Raw genomic sequence first — 14,068 nt, 5'->3', positions numbered from 1 at the left:
TTCTCACCTAGCCATTCTTGTTTTTCACATTTTGAATAACTTGTCAGTCACATCTTTCAGATGTCTGCATTTACTTTTGCCTGCTTCCTCTTTTAATTTTCTCCTTTTGTCAATTAGATTCTGGCCTTGTCCTTTTGCCTATTTTATCCTCTGCAGCCTTCACCGATTCATATATGAAGGCTGCCCATTCATCATCTGTTGTTTTGCATCCCTGTTTCTGTGAATCAGTACTTGATGCTCCATTCAAAACTCTCAGCAACCTCTGTTTTTTTTTTTTCCAGTTTATGCAGATACTACCCCCTTAATTTCCTATCTGTATGAAATTCCTTCAGTGTTAATTTGCAGTGCATAACCAATAAATTATGGCCACAGTTCACATCTACCCAGGAAAGTGTTGTGAAGTTCAAAATCTATGCTATAAACATAGGTTTGCCTTTCTTCAACCTATCTCCTATGATAAGTTGAAGGGACTGTACAGCCACAAATGTTCCTGCATTTTTCTGAGCCCAAAGTCTATTTTAATGGTTAACTTTGTTATAATTTTGAGTCTTAGCACAGGACTGTTGTATTTACTACTTGTTCTTCCTCTTCTTCCAGCTGAAATTGTGGGTATGGCCCAGCAGGCATTGACAGACACGCAATTTGGTGCACGCACACGGAAGGGAATGTTCAGGACTGTGTCACAGTTGTATAAGGAGCAACTGGCACGTCTCATGGTTACTCTGAGGAACACAAACCCAAACTTTGTTCGCTGTATAATTCCAAACCATGAGAAGCGAGCTGGGAAAATTGATGCACCTCTAGTTCTGGATCAGTTGCGTTGTAATGGTGTCCTAGAGGGCATTCGAATTTGTAGACAGGGATTCCCTAACAGAATACCATTCCAGGAATTCCGGCAAAGGTGATTAATGTATAGAGCACATAAATGTTGCTGAACTTCAGCACAAATGTCACGTCATTTTTGTTATTGCTGAGAGGAGTTTACTTTTTGTGATAATAGTTTTTTTTGTGTGAATTATTATTTTATTTAAATTTCTTGTGATTTCTTATGCTAACTTGCAGCATGTTGTAGAATGTTTCTCGTTCAAATACTGGCTTTGCAAGAGCATTTTCTCATAACATAAAATTACAGTGAGGATACTAGCTATCACAGAAGTGTGTGAAATAATTTATGACTCTGTCAATCTCTTGTAGCGTGTCAAACCGATTTGATAGGAAAATTTTGTGTCTAACTTTAAATTATTCAAATAGTTTTCAGCTCAGTTTAGAATTGTAAATAATAAAGATATTCCAATCTCTTACACATTATAATTCAAAGAATCCAGAAAAGTATACCACATACTAATGTATGATAAAGAAATGCAAAATGGGGCTATAGAATTATTACAAAATTACTTGGGATTGCTTTGAACTTTGCTGTTGATTGATTTTGGGAATATTTGGTCTGTTTTTGCAATGATTGTTTGAAACTTAATTGCTTATCTTACGCAACCTCATTGTGTAATGTCACTTGTTACAGATATGAGCTGCTGACGCCAAATGTTATCCCTAAGGGATTTATGGATGGAAAAAAGGCGTGCGAGAAAATGGTATGTTGGTTGTCAATGTGTAGACCTCTGTCCAATGTAATATTTACATTTAAATAAAAATTAATGTAATATTTATTCCTTTGTCATTAATCACTTCATTTTATTTTCCTCTTCAGATTCAAGCTCTGGAACTTGACCCAAATCTCTTCAGGATAGGACAATCAAAGATTTTCTTCCGTGCTGGTGTTTTAGCACATTTGGAAGAAGAACGGGACTACAAGATTACAGATCTCATTGTCAACTTCCAGGCATTCTGCAGAGGATATCTAGCAAGGAGGTATAATGCTGCTCAATATATGAAAGTGTTTTAGTGGTTAGCTATGAAATGCTTAGATGTCTAGCCTAATTGACGAACTTAAAATGTTGCGGTAAAAGATACTATCTATAAAAGTGATGGGAAAGAGAGAAAGTTTCTGTTGACCATCAGTAGTAGTCAAAATATACTGATTTTGTACTGTTGTCATCATCAATATATAAAGGTTGAATACAGGAGGGATTTGAAGACACCTTGCAAGATTTCTTAGCTATGAAATTTGTTTTTGCCATATAAACTCACTTAATATTTGTTTGTGTGTTTCATTAATAATTAAAGCACCAATGTCATTTATAGCATATGATGGCAGTTTTTAAAAACGTTTACAAAAATGGTGAAACAACATTGAACTTCCAGGTACCTTATCAAGCTGTACTGTGATGGATTACATTACAAAATCAGTCTTTAATAACAGAATTAGTTGTGGTAATAACAATAATATGGTTTAGGTTATTGTTGTCTGTTAACTGCAGTGATATTTTGTGTCTCAGATTTTTGAAACCTTCCTGATTTTTTCCAATTAACAGGAATTTCCAGAAACGAACTCAGCAGCTGAATGCAATCCGCATCATCCAGCGGAACTGTGCAGCATATTTGAAGTTACGCAACTGGCAGTGGTGGAGACTTTATACAAAAGTGAAGCCATTGCTAGAGGTTACAAAGCAAGAGGAGAAGTTGAGCCAGAAGGAAGATGAACTACGTCAAGTGCGTGATAAACTGGATCAACAGTTGCGTACTGCCCAAGAATATGAGCGCAAGTTTCAGCAGGTCAGTACTCAGTTATGCTAGGGTCTTACCCTTAGATAATTACTGTAATAGCAACAACTGAGATAGTGTAGCAGCAGCATACAACCATTTCCATTTTTTTTTATTCGTATACTGATTGTTCTTGGAATAATAGCATAGTGTGTATAAAAGAAAAGAAAATATGTGGCTATTAGGCTGATAAAGGTGTGATTGTTCATATGACATGGATATCACAAAAAATGTAGGAAAAATGTTAAGGGAACTTATTAATAATCTCGCATGAGAGACTATATTATGCTTTTATTAAGTTCTAACTGAATCCGCACAAATTTGAATGTGCTCTGTTTTTTTCTGTACGGCAGATTGTTCATTTAAATTAGGTCTCTCTCTTCACATGATGATGATAGGAGGTTGTTTTGTTTGTTGTGGTCTTCAGTCCTGAGACTGGTTTGATGCAGCTCTCCATGCTACTCTATCCTGTGCAAGCTTCTTCATCTCCCAGTACCTACTGCAGCCTACATCCTTCTGAATCTGTTTAGTGTATTCATCTTTTGGTCTCCCTCTACGATTTTTACCCTCCACGCTGCCCTCCAATACTAAATTGGTGATCCCTCGATGTCTCAGAACATGTCCTACCAACCGATCCCTTCTTCTAGTCAAGTTGTGCCACAAACTTCTCTTCTCCCCAATTCTGTTCAATACCTCCTCATTAGTTACGTGATCAACCCATCTAATCTTCAGCATTCTTCTGTAGCACCACATTTCGAAAGCTTCTATTCTCTTCTTGTCTAAGCTATTTATCGTCCACGTTTCACTTCCATACATGGTTACACTCCATACAAATACTTTGAGAAACGACTTCCTGACACTTAAATCAATACTCGATGTTAACAAATTTCTCTTCTTCAGAAACACTTTCCTTGCCATTGCCAGTCTACATTTTATATCCTCTCTACTTAAACCATCATCAGTTATTTTGCTCCCCAAATAGAAAAACTCCTTTACTACTTTAAGTGTCTCATTTCCTAATCTAATTCCCTCAGCATCACCCGGCCTAATTCGACTGCATTCCATTATCCTCGTTTTGCTTTTATTGATGTCCGTCTTATATCCTCCTTTCAAGACACTGTCCATTCCATTCAACTGCTCTTCCAAGTCCTCTGCTGTCTGTGACAGAATTACAATGTCATCGGCGAACCTCAAAGTTTTCATTTCTTCTCCATGGGTTTTAATACCTACTCCGAATTTTTCTTTTGTTTCCTTTACTGCTTGCTCAATATACAGATTGAATAACATCGGGGAGAGGCTGCAAGCCTGTCTCACTCACTTCCCAACCGCTGCTTCCCTTTCATGTCCCTTGACCCTTATAACTGCCTTCTGGTTTCTGTACAAATTGTAAATAGCCTATCGCTCCTTATATTTTACCCCTGCCACCTTCAGAATTTGAAAGAGAGTATTCCAGTCAACATTGTCAAAAGCTTTCTCTAAGTCTACAAATGCTAGAAACATAGGTTTGCCTTTCCTTAATCTTTCTTCTAAGATAAGTCATAGGGTCAGTATTGCCTCATGTGTTCCAATATTTCTACGGAATCCAAACTGATCTTCCCCGACGTCGGCTTCTACCAGTTTTTCCATTCGTCTGTAAAGAATTCGTGTTCGTATTTTGCAGCTGTGACTTATTAAACTGATAGTTCGGTAATTTTCACATCTGTCAGCACCTGCTTTCTTTGTGATTGGAATTTTTATATTCTTCTTGAAGTCTGAGGGTATTTCGCCTGTCTCATACATCTTGCTCACCAGATGGTAGAGTTTTGTCAGGACTGGCTCTCCCAAGGCCATCAGTAGTTCTAATGGAATGTTGTCTACTCCCGGGGCTTTGTTTCGACTCAGGTCTTTCAGTGCTCTGTGAAACACTTCACGCACTATCGTATCTCCTATTTCATCTTCATCTATATCCTCTTCCATTTCCACAATATTGTCCTCAAGTACATCGCCCTTGTATAGACACTCTATATACTCCTTCCACCTTTCTGCTTTCCCCTTTTTGCTTAGAACTGGGTTTCCATCTGAGCTCTTGATATTCATACAGGTGGCTCTCTGTTTTCCAAAGGTCTCTAATTTTCCTGTAGGCAGTATCTATCCTACCCATAGTGATATATGGCTCCACATCCTTTGTCCTCTAGCCATCCCTGCTTAGCCACTTGGCACTTCCTGTCGGTCTCATTTTTGAGACGTTTGTATTCGTTTTTGCCTGCTTCATTTACTGCATTTTTATGTTTTCTCCTTTCATCAATTAAATTCAATATTTCCTCTGTTACCCAAGGATTTCTACTAGCCCTCATCTTTTTACCTACTTGATTCTCTGCTGCCTTCACTACTTCATCCCTCAGAGCTACCCATTCTTCTTCTACTGTATTTCTTTCCCCCATTCCTGTCAATTGTTCCCTTATGCTCTCCCTGAAACTCTGTACAACCTCTGGTTCTTTCAGTTTATCCAGGTCCCATCTCCTTAAATTCCCCCCTTTTTGCAGTTTCTTCAGTTTTAATCTACAGGTCATAACCAATAGATTGTGGTCAGAGTCCACATCTGCCCCTGGAAATGTCTTACAATTTAAAACCTGGTTCCTAAATCTCTGTCTTGCCATTATATAATCTACCTCATACCTTTTAGTATCTCCAGGGTTCTTCCATGTATACAACCGTCTATCATGATTCTTAAACCAAGTGTTAGCTATGATTAAGTTGTGCTCTGTGCAAAATTCTATCAGGTGGCTTCCTCTTTCATTTATTAACCCCAATTCATATTCACCTGCTACGTTTCCTTCTCTCCCTTTTCCTACTACCGAATTCCAGTCGCCCATGAGTATTAAATTTTCATCTCCCTTCAGTATCTGAATAATTTATTTCATCATACATTTTTTCAATTTCTTCGTCATCTGCAGAGCTAGTTGGCATATAAACTTGTACTACTGTAGTAGGCATGGGCTTTGTGTCTATCTTGGCCACAATAATGCGTTCACTATGCTGTTTGTAGTAGCTAACCCACACTCCTATTTTTTTATTCATTATTATACCTACACCTGCATTACCCCTATTTGATTTTGTATTTATAACCCTGCATTCACCTGACCAAAAGTCTTGTTCCTCCTGCCACCGAACTTCACTAATTCCCACTATGTCTAACTTTAACCTATCCATTTCCCTTTTTAAATTTTCTAATCTACCTGTCCGGTTAAGGAATCTGACATTCCACGCTCCGATCCGTAGAACGCCAGTTTTCTTTTTCCTGATAACGACGTCCTCCAGAGTAGTCCCTGCCCGGAGATCCAAATGGGGGACTATTTTACCTCTGAAATGTTTTACCCAAGAGGACACCTTCATCATTTATCCATACAGTAAAGCTGCATGCCCCCGGGAAAAATTACGGCCGTAGTTTCCCCTTGCTTTCAGCCGTTCGCAGTACCGGCACAGCAAGGCCGTTTTGGTTAATGTTGCAAGGCCAGGTCAGTCAATCATCCAGACTGTTGCCCTTGCAACTACTGAAAAGGCTGCTGCCCCTCTTCAGGAGCCATACGTTTGTCTGGCCTCTCAACAGATACCCCTCTGTTGTAGTTGCACCTACAGTACGGCCATCTGTATCGCTGAGGCACGCAAGCCTCCCCACCAACGGCAAGGTCCATGGTTCATGGGGAAGGATAGGAGGTTGCGCATAGTAAAATAAATGTAAATGCTTCTATAAATAGATGGTAATTTAATCATAATATTAGAAGATGACAGAATAAAATAATTTTAACTGCTGTGAAATGATGTAAGTGAATTATGGAATTCAAATGCAGGATGCTCATCTGATCTGGCAGTAAATGAAATGTTCATATTGCAAGAGAGAGACAGTGGATAGCAAGGCAGAAACTTAGCAAAATTGTTGCTTTATTGAGAAACAATATAAGAAAGATATTGTCAGACTTGAAAACCCACTCATTCATTGCTGGGAACTGTTTCAGTCAAATATATTAGCATATACCACGTAACTTTTACTTGAAGTATAGATTATTATGTACAGATAATGGGAAATTATGCAGATCAACCTTCAGAGGTCTGAAGTGTGCAAATGCAGATAAATCTTTTTCCTTTAATGTGTAAAAGTGTTCAACATTGATCTGTTAGATGTGAAAATTTGTTGTCGATAATTCTTGACTTTACGTATCATAAGGCAACAGGAGAACATGGGATAGCAGCTGATGTGAAACTGGGGAGGTGACAACTTGAAAAAATTACCTCCCAGATTTGGAGGCTAAAGGGTGATAGAAGAATGTGATCATTGTGCCAATGCATGATAAAGGGGACAAGAGGGATACACAGTACTATAGAGGAATATTAGAACTAGAGGTTGGCTACACAGCACTGTCAAAACTGCTTCTGAAGAGATTATAGGAGACTATAAAGAGGGATTTAAGAAGAGAAGAGGCATGGAACAGACATTCTCCCTGAAACAATTGATATAACTTAGGGTCGTAAAGAAGAAAGAGAAGGTAGTAACATTTGTGGACTTCAGAAAGGCATACGACTCAAACACACTCTCTTGGATGTGTCCTGAGGGACAGAGGACTAAACAGCACTACACGAGAACTAATAATGGAAAACAAAAGGGTGAGATCTGAGGATAACTGTTGAAGAATTTGATATAAAGACCATTACCAAATAGGGAGATTGTCACCAGTTTTGTTCAGCACATTACTGAACAGATTGATCAGGTGGTGGAAAGCAATACAAAAGAAAATGAGAATACCAGAGACACAGTGGGGGGAGAATAAACGAAAGGAGGACTAAGTGGACTGCACAACCTTTGCAAATGACATGACAGACAGATGAAGATGCAAAGACACAACTTGACAATATAAATGAGATAGGCTCAAGGGTTGGGTCTGACGCATGCCTGCCTACAACAAGGCAATGGTATCGAATACCGCTAGCGATTGAAAAACACGAGAAGACACCAAGCACCAAAACCATTGTCTTCATGATGATGATGATGATGATGATGATGATGATGATGATGATGATGATGATGATCATTAAGGGAAATCATTAACTGTTCATTTTCATTTATAATGCCATATATAGTCTGCTTCTCTTATCAGTTTAGCAACATGGTCTATTTTCTTCCTCCATGAGGTAGTGTCTACAGTAGCAAGACCTTCATGTAGCAGTCTTTCCACTTCTGTTATAGTAAAAGTCTTGTTGTTACTTCTAATGTATGCCTTGACTTCACTCCAAACCAATTCAATTAGATTAAAATGACAGTGATAGGGCAGTAGCCTAATTACCAAGTGGCCTGTTCGCTTGCAATTTCATCTACAACATATTTAGGTGTCACAGGCTTATTTTGTTTCATGAGCGAGTATAACAGCAGTTTTGTCATGCTCATGTCCGCAGCAATGTCTCTCACCTGCAACCACTGCACCACAGTTTCTTTACGGTCACCAGTGGTCAGAGTTTTATCTAAAATCACGGGCTGGTACAGTGCATTGTCCATCACAAAAACTGTCGGGACTCTAAACTGGAGCAACAAATTTTTAAACCACTATAGGAACTGTGGGTGGTCCTCATGATAGTCATCAGTTTTTTTCAATCAAAAAATTAGAAGTCCTTCAGGCACAAAGCCATTTGAAGAGCGTGCATGGGCGCCCGGGGAGGCGCCCGATGGGGGACTAGCAACCCCACACGGGAAGTAAAAGTAAAAGTAAAGCATGGGCCACAGTTAATCGTGATCCATTTCCTGTTGGCTGATGACCGTTGCTATTTGGAGTATCATCTGTCCAGCATTTCTCAACTGCTTCTCCAGCGTTGACCCAGGTTTCGTCTAACCATATGACTGAGTGTATGTTCTTATCTACAATTTTGTGTAAGAAAATGGTACGAGCTGCAATGACATGAGCTTTTTCTAGTAACAGTTTTCGTCCATCTAACTTTTTAAAACGGAAGCCCATTCTTTTTAATATCGTCTTAAGTGACATTTTCACCCCTGAGAAAAGTTCACTTTCTTTTAAGGAATTTAGCAACTTCGCTAATGTGGGGTATTCTTTCCTTTTATAGTATACATATATGTGCCGACGAATTGCATCGGTTTGGAAAGAATCAGTATCTGTAATAGGACGAGGCTACTTCTTTTTCTTGCCCAGAGTACTTAAAATCACACTGTTTCTTCCACACTGTTTACTTCACTGTCTTGTAAGTCTTGAAGTAGCACCACTTTCCTTATAACGGTTCTTTCACCGAGTCCTAGAGTTTTCGAGGTATGCTCTAAAACTTTATCGGCAGGAATTGACACATGCCCATGAACAGAAAAAAATTCTTTTTCTTGCTCGTAAAACTCAGGTGTCCTCTGTAGTAATTCCAAAGGCTGACTATTTCATGGCACTCCAAGGTGCATTGTTTAACAAACAAAAACTGTAGTCAGGCGGTAACAAAACAGCAGGCATTCGCACTCTAACATACAATGTTTACACAGAAGCCAGCAACATGGTAGTGTTGATGCCGAAACCGCTTTTGTTCGGTGCTGTTATTGGTTCAGTAGACGCGGCGACTCGGGCTCCTCACTTATTTGTTAGTTATACTACAAACTCTAGGGCACTTGGGGAGCGACCTTGAAGTGACATGTTTCAGCGGCCTGGGTTTAGAAAAACAAGAGGAAAATACTTCAGAAAACACGAGGCTCTAATAGAGGTGGTGTGAGATGGGTGTGCGTACCTGCAGAAGAACTGTACGAGAGCAAGATGACAAAATCAGACAAAATCTGACTAAAAGGGGCAATATTTGCCAGACATGTGATCAGGACAATATAGTGACAATGGTGAAAAGAGTACGGAAAACAACAGAGGGGGGAAAAAGGAAAGATGAGAGCCAAGTGAGTCGTCGAACTCCAGAAAGATTGGCCAGAGCTGGAGATGAAGAGGGAAGCAAAGGAAAATTGCAAAAGCAAGTACACATGGACAGAGAGGATATGGGAAATGAAGAGTGTGTCACCAGTTGGACAGATGAGGTAAGAGGTACTGAAGGGTAACAGAAGAAAATAAAGGCTAAAGTAGTTTGAGGAGGAGGAGGAAATTGAATTTATGGAGGGGCGACTTGTGGTCCTTCAGAGACCATATTGCAAGAAGAAGAAGAAGAAGAAGAAGAAGAATAGCAACAGCTTTGAACCTTTTGTATGCTGGCCTGGCTTACTGTTATCTTGTACTGTTCGACATAGTTTTGATTGTAGTTAGTATGACTGTTCTACTTTCATTACACCTCTAGTGTCCTTTCCTCAAGACACACTTAGATATTTTTACAGTGTGACTTCAACTGTCACTGTCTTTCCAAATACATATCATTAAATTCTGTGTATTTATTCATTGATTTTGTTCAAAATGGGAGATGAGATGTATATTCAAAAACATTTTGAGTTTATGAAACATTATTCACACTGGCCACAGAAACCTACAAACTAATATTAGTAAACCTTGCAAGGTTCTCCTATGGTGCAGGAGATGAGTGTCATTTGCACCCTCAGCAGTGCTATTTATTGGAAACCTGCATCCCTTGTAGCATCTTCATTAGAGAGAATAGTTAAATTTACGTGGATGGAAGTTCTGCAGGATGGATGCTTGGCTGTCTTTAGTGCAGACTTAAAATGATTTAGGAGAATGTTGCCAAAGTGAACAAATAACTGGTCTGCTACTGAGAATAGAGGGATGTTTATCAGAGTCTAAACAGCGGATGGTGTAAAGCCGTGGATGGACCATTGTACAGTAACAGTCATCTATGTTTCAAACAGTGTGCCATGGCTCTGTTGCCATTACGGAATATGACTATACAGGGTGGTCCATTGATAGTAACCAGCCCACATATCTCACGAAATAAGCATCAAATGAAAAAACTACAAAGAAGGAAACTCATGGGGGAAACCAGTTGATTTTATGGTTGGCCCGCTAGATGGCGCTGACATACGTCAAATGGATATCAACAGCATTTTTTAAATAGGAACCCCCATTTTTATTACATATTCGATATTCGAGTAGTACTTCAGGAAATATGAATGTTTTAGTTGGACCGCTTTTTTTGCTTTGTGATAGATGGCACTGTAATAGTCACAAACGTATAAGTACGTGGTACCACGTAACATTCCGCCAGTGCAGACAGTATTTGCCTCGTGATACATTACCTGTGTTAAAATGTTTGACTGTTTACCAATTGCGGAAAAGGTCTATATCGTGTTGATGTATGGCTATTGTGATAAAAATGCCCAACGGGCGTGTGCTATGTATGCTGCTCGGTATCCTGGACATCATCATCTAAGTGTCCGGACCGTTCGCTGGATAGTTATGTTATTTAAGGAAACAGGAAGTGTTCAGCCACATGTGAAATGTCAACCACTACCTGCAACAAATGGTGATGCCCAAGTAGGTGTTTTAGCTGCTGTTGCGGCTAATCCGCACATCAGTAGCAGACAACTTGCATGAAAATCGGGAATCTCAAGGACGTCGGTGTTGAGAATGCTACATCAATATCGATTGCACCCATACCATATTTCTATGCACCAAGGATTGCATGGTGACGACTTTGAACGTCGTGTACAGTTATGCCACTAGGCACAAGAGAAATTACGGGACGATGACAGATTTTTTGCACGCGTTCTATTTAGCGACGAAGTGTCATTCACCAACAGCAGTAATGTAAATTGGCAAAATATACACTATTGGGCAACGGAAAATCCACGATGGCTGCGACAAGTGGAACGTCAGCGACATTGGCGGGTTAATGTATGGTGTGGCATTATGGGAGGAAGGATAATTGTCCCCCATTTTATCGATGGCAATCTAAATGGTGCAGTGTATGCTGATTTCCTACGTAATGTTCTACCGATGTTACTACAAGATGTTTAACTGCATGACAGAATGGCGATGTACTTCCAACATGATGGATGTCTGGCACATAGCCCGCGTGTGGTTGAAGTGGTATTGAATAGCATATTTCATGACAGGTGGATTGGTCGTCGAAGCACCATACCATGGCCTGCACGTTCACCACATCTGACATCCCTGGATTTCTTTCTGTGGGGAAAGTTGAAGGATATTTGCTATTGTGATCCACCGACAACGCCTGACAACATGCGTCAGCACACTGTCAATGCATGTGCGAACATTGCGAAAGGTGAACTACTCGCTGTTGAGAGGAATGTCGTTACACATATTGCCAAATGCATTGAAGTTGACAGACATCATTTTGTGCATTTATTGCATTAATGTGGTATTTACAGGTAATCATGCTGTAACAGCATGCGTTCTCAGAAATTATAAGTTCACAAAGGTACATGTATCACATTGGAACAACTGAAATAAAATGTTCAAATGTTCAAACATACCTACGTTCTGTATTTTTACTTAAAAAACCTACCTGTAGCCAACTGTTCGTCTAAAATTGTGAGCCATATGTTTGTGACTATTACAGTGCCGTCTACCACAAAGCGAAAAAAGTGGTCCAACTAAAACATTCAAATGTCTTTACGAATTACACAAATATGTAATAAAAAATGGGGGTTCCTATTTTTAAAAAAGGCAGTTGACATCCGTTTGAGCTATGGCAGCGCCATCTAGCGGGCCAACCATAGTGCTCTTTAAACTAGACAAGTTTCGTTCTTTGTAGTTTTTTCGTTTGATGCTTATTTTGTGAGATATTTATCCTGGTCACGATCAATGGACCACCCTGTATATAGGCTACAATAAGTATAGTACAATGTGTTGCAGTTATCTTTTGTAATGCCTTTGTCGCACTATGATTTTCTGACTGCAAATTAAATAATTGAGTTTCGCAATAATGTGAGCCATTGTAATATCTGTCCATCAAATGAGACAATGAAAAACGGTATTGTGATTTTCTGACTTGAAGGAAGACACAAACAGTGGCATAGATTTTTAGTGTGAAATATCAAGTATTTGTCTTTTTGCTGATAGGTCATCTCTTTGTTCATCCTGAGAACTTCATTCCCATTCTTTCATTCTATTCACTCATTTTCTCCTCTATGATGAGATCATGCTCTTAAACACCTTGGGGACTTTCCAAGTCAAGCATGGTCTACATATTGCTACATATTGATGTATCATGATGGTGAACATCTCGTAGCTCTGGAATTGTTTTCTCTTAAAACTGTTAACTACTCAGACTGATTCAAAATGTCAAACTATCCTATATTTTAGATTTGACCACTGGAAATACTTCTCATCACCTGACTTCAGAATGAACTAATATTCAGATTCATTCAGTTGGGTATAACAACAGATGGTTTCAGTAACCGTGACTACTTCTCTATATGCAGTCATTAGTTGCCACATTAAAATGTTCCCAATAATTTGTGTACTTCTCCAGCCTTAAATTAAATCTGTCAAGTATCTAATTGCTTGAATCATTACAGTACCTATGTAAAATTTCAGAACCCCTAAAGTAATCTTTTTAATGACTGTCTAATGATTATTGACAAGAAACATTGTAGTACTGTACTTCAATTCGACAGGCACATACATCCTTGTCAATTTTAATCTTATTGAAAGTTATATGTTAATTTAAATGTTTAACTTAATGCGAAGTTGATGTTACTGATAGAATTAGCTGAGTGAATGAAATAAATTACAATAAGAAAATATTGTTGTATGATTCTTTTTGAATGTAGGCTGTGGAAGAGAAGATAGCTCTGTCTGAACAGCTGCAAGCAGAGACAGAGCTCTGTGCTGAGGCTGAGGAAATGCGTGCAAGGCTGTTGGCACGGAAGCAAGAACTGGAGGAACTCTTGCAAGATATGGAGGCACGCATGGAGGAGGAAGAGGAGAGGGTGACCCAGTTAAACAATGAAAAGAAGAAACTACAGCTCAATATACAGGTTGGTCTCTCTCTCTCTCTCTCTCTCTCTCTCTCTCTCTCTCTCTCTCTCTCTCTCTCTCTCTCTCTCTTCCCCCCCCCCCCCCCTCTCCCTCTCCACCACCCCCATCCCTCCTCTCTTCCCCCTTGCGGAAGTAAGTTTGCCGTAGTCTGCTTATGTTAAATTTAACAACTTATATGGGCTCTGAATAGTAATTTTTATTAGACATTTGCGTGCAGTACAAGATGTAATTCCTTTTTATAGTACTAATCCCTTTGTTGTTGTTGTTGTTGTTGTTGGGTGTTTTTTTATGTCGTAAGACCTAACCATTAGGAATAACAGTAATATGGTGGGGATATATTGAGTCATAGACAGGCACAATGAAAATGAATGCTAGAAATAATAATGCGTTTGGTCAAAGGGGCCACAGTCTCCACAATTGGGCATTAGTGCCCAGAGACAGTGGTGTGTGTGTGTGTGTGTGTGTGTGTGTGTGTGTGTGTGTGTGTTTTCAACTTCTGAAGTTATGAA

General features: G+C 39.3%; 1 protein-coding gene across 3 annotated transcripts in view; it reads left to right on the top strand.

Moving 5' to 3' along the window:
• LOC124595676 (myosin heavy chain, non-muscle) overlaps positions 1-14,068 on the top strand; it is a 280,898-nt gene that overhangs the window by 225,077 nt on the left and 41,753 nt on the right. For all 3 annotated transcript variants that reach the window (XM_047134535.1, XM_047134534.1, XM_047134536.1), the window contains 5 exons: positions 598-901; positions 1,520-1,589; positions 1,706-1,866; positions 2,430-2,670; positions 13,352-13,558. In XM_047134535.1, coding sequence (XP_046990491.1) covers positions 598-901; positions 1,520-1,589; positions 1,706-1,866; positions 2,430-2,670; positions 13,352-13,558 — 983 coding nt within the window. The remainder of the gene's footprint in view (positions 1-597; positions 902-1,519; positions 1,590-1,705; positions 1,867-2,429; positions 2,671-13,351; positions 13,559-14,068) is intronic.

This window comes from Schistocerca americana, chromosome 2 (assembly GCF_021461395.2).
Source record: "Schistocerca americana isolate TAMUIC-IGC-003095 chromosome 2, iqSchAmer2.1, whole genome shotgun sequence".
Taxonomy (NCBI): domain Eukaryota; kingdom Metazoa; phylum Arthropoda; class Insecta; order Orthoptera; family Acrididae; genus Schistocerca; species Schistocerca americana.
The sequence above is the reverse complement of the archived record's forward strand: the minus strand, read 5'-3'. Positions and strand labels throughout refer to the sequence as shown.